We start from the raw sequence: 13,282 nt of genomic DNA, 5'->3' as shown, positions 1-13,282 counted from the left end.
ACATACAAGAAAAGCCAAACCAAATCACACAGCAAGAGAGAAGTTTTGTTTACTGCCTGTGTCCTCACCTGCCGTAGGCCTCTCTTCCGCCCCAGGGGCTGCTGCAGAAGGAGGTTCTGTTGTCCTGGCTCGCTCTGCACACTTCCCACCCTGTTAGATGTTGACAGCATTAGGCCAAGCACAGAAGCACACTGCATAACTAGTACGTTTCCTGGCAATTGGGACTAAAATAAATAAATAAATAATAGATCGACCAACCACTAATGGCACAGTCACTTCAAAGAGCAGCACTATCTTTGAAGGACGGGAAGAGACATGTCTGCTGGGTTGTGGCTTCCGGGGCTTAGGAAAGGGTGGGAGGTGGAGTCATGGCATTCAGGACTTGGCCACACACATGTAGCATCCAAATACAAATAACTGCAGATTTCAGTTTTCAGTCATTGATTGATGCATCCCACTGGGCAGCACTCACTTCTCTGCATCCTTTGCCACATCAGTGAAGGCAGGAACATCAGCTTCCTAGCTCAAAAGCCTTCTTGTTTGCTTTTCCTTTTTTCAAGGACAATGTTGTAAAATTGTTTTTCTTCCCAAATAAGACTCCATGGCCTCATCACAATTTTGTCATCTGGTTTTAATTTCAATTTAAGTCAACCAACAAAAAACAAACACAAAGTGACAAAGGATCCATTCACATAATGGATGCATGAGTTATGTGAACAAAGCCCCACACTCAACACTTGCAGCCTTAAGTCTTTTTGTGGCTAACAAACAAAAGAGACAAGTAAATGAAAATTAGAGGTAGATAGATAGCTAGATAGATAGATAAACACAGCTTTTTGGTTTTTAATATATTGGCACAAAATATCTGAAAACCTGCAGTAGAAGAAATTTTAGCAATAAAACATACTCCGCTATGTACCACCTCATACTACCATTCAACTGACCATTCAATCTACTTAATATAGAAATACCATCCTCCCCTCATTTTTATCAAAGCACTGTATTACTCTGAACACTGGACATTTAGCAGTCATAAAACACTTTAGCTGAACAAACTGTGTCTGAGGGACTTACGACTACAATAGTCACTAACATTTAAGACAGACTTTTTTAAACTCAGGCAGCTGCTTTTTTAGGCCAGACTGGAATCCACTGAGCAACATGTCCTATTTAAGCAACTTCCAGCTATATCTCGCATACACACTGTTGAAGATTCAGTATTGCAATCCATTTTGTCTTTGGTTTGCATTAATCTAAAGGAAAACAACATTCTTTTTCTAGATACTTCTCTTGGAGTTCCCTGGAGTTTGTCAGTACCACCAACAGAATGAAGGTTAATCACCTGACCACACAGGGGTGGAAGAAGAAGACAAACCTAGGAACATGGTCAGACAAGACATGGAGGATGTCTGTGGAGAGGCTTAAAAAGCTCTGTCTCCTGAGCAGCTCATTCTTCACTTTGGCAGAAGTTACCGATTGTTCTTAGAAGGTTTGGCGGAACAGAACATGGAGAGTTTCCTGCTCTGCTTTGGGGCTCTTGGAGTTTAGGATTTTTCCTTTTGTTTCTTTCTCTCATGGAATTTTGTCCCATCTGTCGCTAAGAAACCATAAGGACCGATACTTAGGAGAGACAAAAGTTTCCACTAGAAAGGTGCGGCTGGCCACTCTCTTAACTGGGGGTTTCTCTTGGAGGGGCAGAGATACCATGAGAATTGGGCTGGGGGAAAAGGGGCTAGGCACAGCTCCTTGCTTTCTTGCTCTCTAGGCTTCAGAGGAGGACGGCCGAGCTGCTGCTAGTGGGGGAGGGGGGAGGCGGCGGGGATTCGCTGCTGCTGCCAGAGCCCAGCCCTGTCCTGTTTTCTCCTACCCCGGGTAAGCCTTTGCTCGTGAGAGCAGCCATTTAACTGGGACCTTATTGGAACACTGTCTCACTGGAAAGGACCCTTGCCATCTGCTCAGGTGCCTCAGGGGAAGACCGGGACCCTGACCCCCCTCCCCCTTCCCGGAGGGCACGTCTTCCCAGCTGCCTGTGGCAGCTGCTGTGGAGGAGCCCAGCTGCCACTGCCCAGCTCTGCTGCTTTCTGCCACTGCCTCGGGCTTTTTTTGCTGCACTGTAACACACCCCCCCTGCCTGCTGGGACACCCCATGGCCCCTGCTACACCTGCAGAGTGTCTGCTACCTCTTGCTTGCTACTCCGGGTGAGCCTGCCCTGCTATTCCAGCCGCTGCTCCAAGGTTCCTGCTGCAGCCCATGTTTGCCATCCAACCTGTCCGCCATCACCACGTGACAGGAGATGCAGCCGAGCCCCGCCACAGCGCCCCCTGCAGGCGCGGGGGAACCATTGCACCCCCGCCGCCCGGCCGGGAGCCACCAGCGCCCCTGCCGGCTGTCACCAGAACTGCACCAGAACTGCCTGACAGCCGAGAGAGGCTGGCACTGGGTTTGTGGGTTTGTTTGTTGTCGCTGCCGTTGTGGTTGTTTGTCTGCCTTGTTATACATACATACATACTAGTAAAGAACTGTTATTCATTTTCCCATATCTTTTTCTGGAAGCCCCTTAATTTCAAAATTATTATAATTTGGAGGGAAGGGGGTCGTATTCTCCATTCCAAAGGAGGTTCCCGCCTCCCTTGGCAGACACCTGTCTTTCAAACCAAGACAGGGGCAAAGTTTGGTTCCCTGATCTGAAAGTCTTATTCCTTCCTCCTGTTCATTTAAGCTAAAGCCAGACTTTGCACTGAACCATATCCATGTTTCTGTCACTTCTGCAGGGGAGACAGTGGGCAACTTCAAGAAGAGAGACATCTTGGGACCCTGAAGCTCTTTATCTTTTGATTGACAGACTACAGCCTAATAATGCTGGGCATGCCCTCAGCAATTTCACCACAGCTGCACTGCCTTGGAAAAAGAGAAAAAGCTTCAGCAAGCTCAAAGCCAGAACAAGATATATTTGAGTCCCTTTCTTCCTCAGACAGGTCTTCCAAATGAAATCACCAGTCCCTGGAACATATATGCCAGCTTTTCCATAGGATATTGACATGCTTTACATACCATGCATCCTAAACACCACACAAACACCTGCCTAGGGATAAGCAGAGACCTCAGAGTTACCTCCAAGTTAGTAAGACTATGTTCTTGACCCAGACATTGACTGCAGCACATATGACTGGTAAGTCCAAAAGCATCACATCATTCCTTATTAAAACAAAGAGACTGCACTTAAATTAGTCTTTATATTTGTGATCCAGACTACCTGAAGTTACAGCTTGGAGAATTTCCTTAATCTTCTGCTTCTAGGATTACATAAAAACTTATTCTTCTGAATTTCCAGAAGTTTTTACAGTGGCTACCAATGTGTGAATGAAGTAGGAATTAGCTGGAGAAGTTCTTGGGAAAAAAAATTCTACTAGAGTAGCTTTGAGAATACTGTTACGACTTCTGAGGAAGGAAAGGTAACTCTTAGTTCTGTGAGTAAGGAGACATTAATGTCTGCAGCAGAAAGACTGCAATTATATTCAGTACAAAACTGTTTACAGTGCTGAAACAAACTCACTTCACATGTGATATGAAAACACTTGAAAAATTCATTAGATAAAGGGTATATATGGACTGCGTGAGGGCACATAGGCTATACACGAGGTAAAAACTATTCCCGTGCACTGAAGACAAACAATAGGTGAGCAAAAAAAGGCTGGACTTCGTGTCTTCCTGTTGGAGTCTGGGATTTTCAGCCTGGCTTAATAACATAAGTGAAATGAATTAAGTGAGCTGGTGGACGTTTACTTCCAGTACTGAATCATTACACAAACTGGTATAATCTGGGATGATCTTACAAGCTGAAATTGCAGATACCTATTGCAGGGAAATGGTGGACCTGAGAGCAGCTGCGTTTTGCAGAGCTGCCTGTGCACAACACAGTCCTGCTGTGGCTGTCTTTTTGCTCTGTATCCCCACATTTTGAAGAAGGAAAGCAAGAGAGAGAGAATCATAAAGACCACAAATTTCAGACAAGTGACTGAATTTTCAGATACAAGCTTTCTCTTCATGAGGGTTTGTGAGGGGTTTTTTTCACATCAAAGAACAGAACTACCAATCTTGTTTCTGTGAAAACGAGCATGGCAGGCAGAGGGTTGGCTCTGTGCAGCCTGCCCTCCCTCCTTTTCTGTCTCTCCTTGTTTACCAGACCTGACCAGGAATATACTGTTTTTCTGATAGCCTGCGGGACCCAGCCAAGGAACACTGAATCAGATGCCATTTCAGCTGACAGTACATTTCCTCCCCATGGCAATGTGAAATGTGATCTATAAGAGTAGTTTTTCTAAAGGACATAATCTAGATTTATTTGGGAATAAGAAACAAGATTTTTTTCCTGCCCAACACTCTCTGTCGCTCCCTGAGTATCTCTGTCAGGGATTTATTTGCACAATAATGTTACTCCCATTATGTAGGGCAGAGGTGAGCCAAAGATCAAACCAACCCAAGTTTATGGATGCATGTTACCAGTGCTACAAGGAATGACAGTGCAGTCACACAGTGGGGGCCAAAACAAACTTTGTTGGGTTGGCAAGTAAAATAAGTAATGCTCAGGAATTAAAACCAAACCACGCAGCCAAAAAAACCCCAAAAAAGATAAAGAAGAAAGAAGAAAACAAAACAGAGACAAAGGAAGCAACGAGTTTAAATGTCTATTATAAAGATGTACGTGCTTGCCACACCATCATGGTAGAGCATATACACTTTGTGTCCCTAGACATATGAATGAGATGGTTGGTGGACAAAGGCAGCAGAAAATGGGTTAAATATATTGTATTTCCAGACACATCCCAGCCCAGTTAGCATTAAACCTGCTGCTGCAATTGCCCTGGCAATATGGATTCAATCTGATTTTTCCTATTAGGAACCATTAAGCTAGGATAGGCACAAACATTACAGGGAAATGTGTTTGTGCAATAGATTTCCATTACAGTGGTTTCACCTTCTTCCTTTCTGATTTGGGAAAATATCCTGTCCTCTCAGATTATAACCACAACAGATCACGATGCTCCTCAGCCCTGTACTCCAAGCTGTCTGAGCACTTCAGTGCTCTCCCCTTCCTGCCTTCCCTGCTTTTTTTCAAGGCTGGGTCTAATTGCTATAGAACAAAGGGAAACAGACTTTATTCTTTTTTGTATTTGTCACAATTTGTTTATTTAAGACTCCTACCTTCCAAAAGGGTCTAGTCCCTAGTAAATACTGTTTACTTCTTTATCTTGATTATGATTAAATACCAGCTTTTGAATTCAGAAGGTGATCCTAAAAAGTTATCATTGTGCGGCAGCCAAAATCAAAGTTACATAAGAAAAACTGAAGCCTGCTTTATTCAAAACTAATGTTCCTGAATGTAAAAAACAAATTAACTCTGCCCTATAATCCCCACAGCACAATAAGCTTCTACAACATCTGCTTTACTACTGCTGTCCTTTAGAGGAGGAATCCAATTTTCACATTTAACAATGCAGTTGAAACATCTTTTTCTCCTCACAGAGATCTAATCTAATTTTTTTAGACACATTTGCAGTGTCTTCATTCCTTCTTAAGGCTTCTTAAGGTTTTGCAGCCCTGATGCCTGTCCTTAAGACATGTGCCCGCTCCTTGAAAAGGATAATAAACCTCAGCAGAACTGATTCCCAAGTACATCTGCTCACCCATTTGCTCTGTACCCTAGAGCAGGGTGGAGGATAGTGTCCTGGTCCCTGGAGAAAATTTTTGTGACAGGAATTAGTAGGAACCCGTTGTGCAGCTGATTACATTTCAGGGTTCAAAATAAATTATTGTGTTTGAACACGTTCATTGACTTAGGTGTCTCATAGTGCTCAGCCTCACCACTGTAATTAGGAGTGGCTAGCCCCTACTTAACAAGATCAAAACATTTCAGAATCAACACTGATGTAACTGAGTATCAGGACATTACCTCAGGACCTTCCCCTTTGTCCTCTTCCTCAACTGTGGTGAGTTTTTAGTGCTGCTAAAGGGACAACATGGAAGTTCTTTGGTTGAATGATTTCTCTTCAGCTCTTTAGCCCAGATGACCATGCAATCTTACATTGTCACAAAACCAGGTAACAATACCCCTGCCTCTGCCAAGAAGCTGGTGTCTTTTCCTAACTGATCAGAGACTGGTCTGCCAGAGAAGGGTTCACACACATGAAGGACACCATGTTGCATGGAATAAGCTCAGTGATAGCACCGACAATAAACTCCTTTTGTCAACTGAAGAGAGTGAACAAATGAACACAGCAGCCTGTCCCCATCCCAAAAAGCCACTACCAACATTGAAACCCAAGCTAATGAAACAGAAACCATTCACGCAAACGCCTCTCAACATATCCACTGCTTCCACTGGTGCAGGAATGAAATAGTGAGTTATCCTCTGTGTTGCCAATGTGTGGGGCTGTGTTCTCCTGGGAGGAAACAGATGCTCTTGGGACTAACAACAACTCTCCAGCCTCAAGAGGATAGGTTGAGAGGTGGAAGCACAGCAGCAGAGCAGGGAGAATGATTAACATGACTGATCTGGGTGTTAAAGGTGCAGGCTTCCCTTGTAAGTTCCCTCCTGACCCATTTGTGTTTGTTCCCGTCTGTGGGTAATGGGGAACAACTAGACCTGAACTGCAGCACTAACAGAGCCATTTTAGAGATGTATTTATGGCATCCACCTGCAAGATTTCTAAGTTGTCATTTGAGAATTGAAAATGCTTTGCAAGACTAATGAGAATTATTGTAAAGCACCCACAAAACACTATATTCCACAGGACTTACCATAATTAGTTTTATCAGCGAATGGTAAAGAACTCAGCTTGATATTAAGTCTTTTGTGGTGACAGCATTGTGAGATGAATGAAAAAACAGATGTCTCCATTTTACATAGGCCTCCAGACTAATGCTTATAACAGGATACAGCTAATGCCTCGTGGATCATCTTTCTCATGCCTTTCAAGCAATTGTTAAACAAGGGGGAAAGGCCAGCCTGCTGCTTCATTCACTACAGCTTTTTCTTTCCCCTTCTCCTTAGCCTTCTCAAAGTTATTGGCAATCAAAGCTGAAAACTGAAGGTGGGTTACTACACCTTTGACTTGCAGGCCTGAATATTGATGAGCCACAAGAGACAGAGATGGAGAGAGTGACAAAAGATGAGGGGAAGAGACAAAAGGTCGGAAACAGCTTGTTTCCCAGCACACACACTGACAGACAGGTAGTGTTAACACTGTACCTAGAGAGGCTGCCCTCAGTGGCCAGGCTCGGGGAGTCATCGAGGACATTAGGTTCACTGCAGGAGGGGCAGGGAGATTAAGAATTTAGGGAAAGAAAATGCAAAAAGCATGCGCTTGTCTCTGTTTTCAAGGGAAGAAAATATCAATGGAATAAAAAAGTAAAAAAAGGACGGTAACATTAATCGGTCTTACATGCTCAACAGCACATATATGACTCAGAGGAGGTGAAAGAACATCTGATAACAGGAGCAGTCTTCAGAGGGAGTTTACACTGCATGAAGCCTTCTACGTCTCTGCTGAGATTTGGGGAGCTGAGAAGTTGGACAGGATGTGTTTCTAAAGGAAATAAGGCAGGGAACTGTTTTCAAAGCTATTTTCCTGCAGCATTTTGATTTATTTCAGTTCTATTTACTTTCAGCTTCATAGAAAGCTTTTTTCCTTCCCCATGAGCCACTTCTTCCTTGAGGGAGGTCTGATCTATCTCCCATGAGCTACAGACCACTCTCCTTCTGGTGCAACTCTAAGGACAAACATGGGGAAAACAAGGTCTCATAGTGCAATGAAACTGTAAATAAACAGCTGGCAAGGGTCTTGGCCAAGGAGTACACAATTCCAATGCTTTTCTGCAATGCAGCCATCAGGCAGGAGCAGCCTGCTCAGGCCATAGGAAAAACATGAAAGAAAGAAAGAAAGTAGTCTGCTGGGTTACCAGCAGGAAAGCAGTAATAACTTTACTTAGCATTAATTAGTTTACATTTGTGAGGCAGTCTGAAAGCCCAGAGACCATCCATAAACTCAAAAGGCATGACGTCGAGGACTATGATTATGCTTGCTGAGCTGGTCCTTCCCCTACCCACATGAAAAGTGGTTCTCCTGCTATACCATGTACTTAAAAAGTAGAGAGTGAAGCTCTGTGGTACTTAAAGTCTTTTTTTCTCAGCATCACCATGATTTGGGATTGCACAAAGCAAACATTGCTCTCAGTCAGCTGTGACTCTTATGAAGTTTATGCACTAAAGATGGTAGTGAAAGATTGAGGAAAATGGAGTCTTGCATGTTAATTTTTCAAGGAAAAAAGGGACCGAATCAACTGAGTTTGAAAGTCAAATGAGTTCCTGTAAGTCCTTTTGTGAAAACTCACAGATAAAATCTGTGTAACTTCTCTCTTGTAACTCACTTCTCCCATCTCTGCTGGTAGATACCACAGCTGTTAATTTTCCTTCATCTATCAATGTTATTTCTTTAATTCCAAGCAAGAATGGGGAGGGAACAATATTGTTTGATTTTCCAGGGGTTGTCAAGACATTATGTAGAATATATTCTTTAAAGGTTCAAAGGAAGTAACATAAATTAATCTGTCCGTTGTCAGATATCCTTGGATAACTATGTCACGGACAAATAAAACAATAAACATTGCTTACTTAGAAAAAACCCCCACATTTAAATGCAAAACTTCTCTCCACATCTTCTAAAGATGTACATTTCCCAACAAGCTCTTTCTCACCACTCCATGTCAACCAGGAATAAGGCATTCAATGTTATTTGTATCAACAAGTATTTCAGGTTTAAAACAGTATTACATCCCATCTTTGAACATAGAGTTTAATTTCTGCGATGAGCTAGTTACTCTTCTAGGAAGGACAAAGAACACACGGAAGAAAACAAAGTAAATCAAACTGCCTCTGCTCCCCTCTCCCAGCTTCTCAAGATTCCTCCCCACTCCCCTACACAGACTGGGTGTGGTCCCCCGGTTTAATGAAAACCCCAAAACCATGTTTCCTTTTGCTATTCAGTAGTAGCAGAGAAAAATAATAACGCTGAGTGTTTCTGAAACTGCTTGAGAGGAAGGTTGCTGTGGATGACAGCTTGTTCTTATGGACCCTACGCAACACAGATCATCCTGGAAAATCATTATTTCCAGTCCTGCGCCCTTGGTCCAACACTATTCCAGGATGAATAAATTTAGCATCACTATGTTGGCACCAATTCCACTATCCCATATCTCTGATGTACCTGTGCCATTTATGCTCTTGTTAATATAATGGGAAAGGGGAAAAGCCCATGTTGTTACCTTTGGCTGGGTAACATGCCCACCTCAGCCTGAGGTGCAGACATGCTGGAGAGATGGCTGGAGAACCGCCTCCTCCCAATGGCACCCATAAGGTATGTTTCTTGTTCACTTACCACACTGGGCATGCTCAAGGAGTCATCTAGAAAGAGAGAAAAAAACAGAAAGGAGAGGAAACAACCACCCAAATCCCACCTGCATCTTGACAGTTGTCAAGAGATAACAGGATGCCAAAGGTGTACCCAGCATTCACTTACCAAGAGCCCAAGCCTGAAAATTGGAATATTCCATTAGACTTTACAGCCACAGTGCAGAAAGACATACACATAAACCCCTGCAGGATGAGGAACCTGACAAACATGGGGCAGGGATTTATGTATTCTTTCAGCTTAAATGGCTCTCAGGAAAACATGTTTGGGGAATCCAGCTTCCACTAGGGAATTAATCCTGTGATTAATAAATTGCTTGTTAATATACAGTGTTTCCAGCATAAAAGTTGTAACTGGACCTTGTCCTGGTGTGAAATAAACTGCTTCTACGATCTAGCAAAGCACTGTGACAAAAAAGCCAAAATACATGACAGCAAAATGCAGAACTGACACCCTTCAACACCCTTCAGGACATGCATTTTAAAATATCACCAAAAATTTGGATAAGTTGACTCAAATACATCATACTGCAACAGAACTATGCAGACAGCTGGACTGCAATCAGGACAGCTTGAAATTTTCAGTGCTGTTTCAAATTATATCAAGTATCCAGAGAGAAATTACTTTATTGTGGTTTTTGCCACAACAACTTTTAATTACAAATAAAGAAAACAAAGGGGTGGGTTTGTATAAGTTCCTCTCTTTTTGACCTTTTCCTATTCTGATGTACTGAAATATTTTACGGCAGTGTTTATCCAAGGCAGGGCTGAGGAAATAATGCTGCAGTTCAGATAGGAAGATGGCACTTACCGTTCCACACAGTGGCTCAGAATTAATCTGAGGCTGAAACCACAGTTTGCCACAGTGAGTAAATATCTGAACAATGTATAAGCAATACAGCTCTGGGTGGATTGTACAAAGTTTAGTGGTGAACCCAGCTAAAATAAAGTTGGGCTAAACCTGCAAAGTTTCTGGCTAATTGCTCTTTGCCAAAAGGCAATTCTGGTGTAACTGCATGGGCCTTTCTTTTGAGCCCCCCATTTTCACTCCTTCTGTTTGATGCTTTTGGGGATCCTGCAGGAACAGGATCCTAACTACAGAGCCACAGCCCCTGCCCACTGTCATGATGGCTAAAAGAGGCCTGGTTGCCAAATGCCTTGTCAGAACTGTGATGATTGCACATCAGCCCGCATCTCAGGCACTAAAATCCTCCGTGTGCCCTTCCCTTTACCCTGCCATAGCTCAGAGGGCAATGAGGAGGTATGTTACAACTCAAATTTTAACACCATGTATACCAGCCACACCAGCTGCTCAACCTCATGCTCCTGTGAACCTTTTATTCATACTGGGACAGGGGCAACTGTGCTCCCCTCCCAGCCAGCCTCTGGGCATCAAGAAAACATCCTCAGTTGTTTGGGGCTTAGTATCAGTGGCCACGTACTTTCTTCATCCTCCTCATCTGTGCGGCTCAGCGTGTCCTGCGAGGCCTGCTGGGAAGGCTCGCTGTCCTGCTCCCATACTGTGCCAGTGCCAGTGTTGGAGCGGGACATGGTGGCCAGGCTCAGGCGGTAAGCAGAGGTGGAGGTGCCCACAGTGCTGACAGATGTCTTCCCTTGGTAAGCTGCGCAAGAGGGGGAAAACCAAACCCAAGTCACTCATGGCACTAGAAATCAACAGCAAGCCAAGCATTCTTGTCACACTGGGCACCTCATTCTGCCTGGACTAGTGGGGCAGGGGGACCTTCTCACTCTCTACAACTCCCAGACAAGAGAGTGGAGCCAGGCTGGAGTTGGCCTCTCCTCCCCTGCCACCAGCAACAGGACAAGATGAAATGGCCTCAAGCTGCACCAGGGGAAGTTCAGGCTGGACAGGAGGAATTTCTTCCTGGAAAGGGTTGCTAAGCATTAGAATGGGCTGCTCAGGGAGGTGGTGGAGTTACCACCCCTGGAGGTGTTCAAGAAATGATTGGACGTGGGACTTGGTACCATGGTCTAGTTGACAAGGTGGTGATCAGTCAAAGGTTGAACTTGATGATCTCAGAGGTCTTTTCCAACCTTAATGGTTCTGTGATACTGTGACGGGGGGTGGCAGAGGTGATAAAACACAAACAGCTGCCTTGCTTGCCTCACCTTTCCAAAATCTCTGTTTTACTTATGCAGTCTGATTTTCACAACCACTATTTTACAGATCAGCTTCAACATTTAGAAACAAGGCAAATTCTTGCCAAGGAAAAAAGACTGAAGCATTTCCTTTTGAATTTGTTTTCTGAAGAACAAAGCACATAAACTGCTTGCCATGTATGAGCAGCAGCTGCCATCTCGTGGCAACAGGGGTGGCCATCACTGAAGAAAAGTCTCCCCTTGTTCAGGAGAGAACTCAGTGCCCCATCAGCTCAGGGATGCTGATCTGGATGTCACAGTAGAGAAAAATCAGAGACCAGGAGAAAGGAGGAGGATCTGCTGCTGCTGAGCAGCCAGACCTTTCTGCATGAGGAGCTTTGGCTTTACAGTGGCATGGAGGGGCTCACTGCACTGGGGTTAGGGCTGCACAAGCCAGCTGAGATGGCAAGAGCCAGCTGCTAGGGAATAGGACTCAGACTTGGTGGAAAAATAGGTGTATTTCACAGCTAAACTGGACTTCTGTTGGCTGTTCAGTGGCAAAGCTGAGCATAAGCTCCAGGGGAAGGCTGGCAGGGTATGTGTGGATTGCCCCATTCCCCTTTTAGGCAGAGGCCAGATCTGCCTCACAAGTTACTGTAGGGGCAAGCATCTGTCCGGCTTTGGTTGATGGCCCTGAGCTCCCTGCCTTCCTTACCAGACCCACTGTGCACGGCCTCCTTCAGGATTTTCAGCTCATTGTTGAACTCCGCGATGAGGGAGCTCTTGCAGAGTGGGCGTGGGATGAACCGTCTCTCCAGCTGGTCGGAGATGTGCTGTCGGGCAGTCAGCTCCTCATGGTTCTCAGCTGGCTGGGCCAGCAGCTGCAAAATTGGGATGCATTAGCATTGCAGGGAGATGGTGCCCAGGGAGTAGTCTCCAGACTAGCATGAGCCTGCAGCCAGCAGGCTTTGTAGTCAAGAGGTTTTGACTCCATCTATGAGGTTTCCACCTGTCTTTTAGGGACAACCTTATATTTGACTGAACAGAGATCAAAACCTCAGTGGCACAGGGTACATGGAGATGAGGGCTTCCTTATTCTAAGCTCTATCCTCATGATCCTGTCATGAGACAGCTCCTTCCTCCATGATGATTTAGTCTGTCCAAGAGACAAGGTAGGCTAAATAAGGTAGAGTACCATCTGCTAGTCTACCTGGTAACCGGTGAGAAGCTGTGATTAACTTAAGCCCCAGATGCCTCAGCCTAGTAGCTGTTTGTCCATCCACAAAATTCCTGTCAGAACCTTCATCCAAGAGATGGAAAGAGGAGTGGTCCTTCTTGGCTGTTAGCTGTATTGCCCAGCTCTATGCAGAAGAGAGATTACTAGAAGATTTCTGCCAACATCCTCCCAGGTTCAGCACATTCACACTCCTTCCAAGTGCTTTGAATGTCTTCATTGTAGAATTAAGTCCACATGCCTTTCCCCATCCAGAGGAACTAAGACTAGCTGTACTCCATGGATCAGAGCACCTGGATGACTGACATGCTCTTTAGCTTTGGCTAGGAAAAAGCTCTGTGATTTAGTTTCAAAGGGTTCTTAGGCCTACTAACTTCTGAAAGGTCACTCCATACATATATAATTCTTCCAGAAGTGCTGTTCCTCTGTTCTCAGCTGGGGAATAAGGGCTATCTTGCCTTCAGGGAGTGAAATATCAGGA

At 44.5% G+C, this 13,282-nt stretch overlaps 1 protein-coding gene across 5 annotated transcripts in view; it reads right to left on the bottom strand.

The window, feature by feature from the left end:
- Positions 1-13,282, bottom strand: part of LOC125328686 (protein unc-80 homolog) — a 139,735-nt gene that overhangs the window by 6,142 nt on the left and 120,311 nt on the right. For 4 of the 5 annotated variants that reach the window (XM_048309724.1, XM_048309725.1, XM_048309726.1 and 1 more), the window contains 5 exons: positions 12,283-12,448; positions 10,910-11,089; positions 9,323-9,461; positions 7,251-7,307; positions 69-150 (listed from right to left, as the gene is read on the bottom strand). In XM_048309724.1, coding sequence (XP_048165681.1) covers positions 69-150; positions 7,251-7,307; positions 9,323-9,461; positions 10,910-11,089; positions 12,283-12,448 — 624 coding nt within the window. The remainder of the gene's footprint in view (positions 1-68; positions 151-7,250; positions 7,308-9,322; positions 9,462-10,909; positions 11,090-12,282; positions 12,449-13,282) is intronic. The other variant, XM_048309729.1, reaches the window with a different exon arrangement.

Source organism: Corvus hawaiiensis, chromosome 7, assembly GCF_020740725.1.
Source record: "Corvus hawaiiensis isolate bCorHaw1 chromosome 7, bCorHaw1.pri.cur, whole genome shotgun sequence".
In the NCBI taxonomy this organism is placed as follows: domain Eukaryota; kingdom Metazoa; phylum Chordata; class Aves; order Passeriformes; family Corvidae; genus Corvus; species Corvus hawaiiensis.
This window is presented reverse-complemented; position numbering and strand designations above follow the sequence as displayed.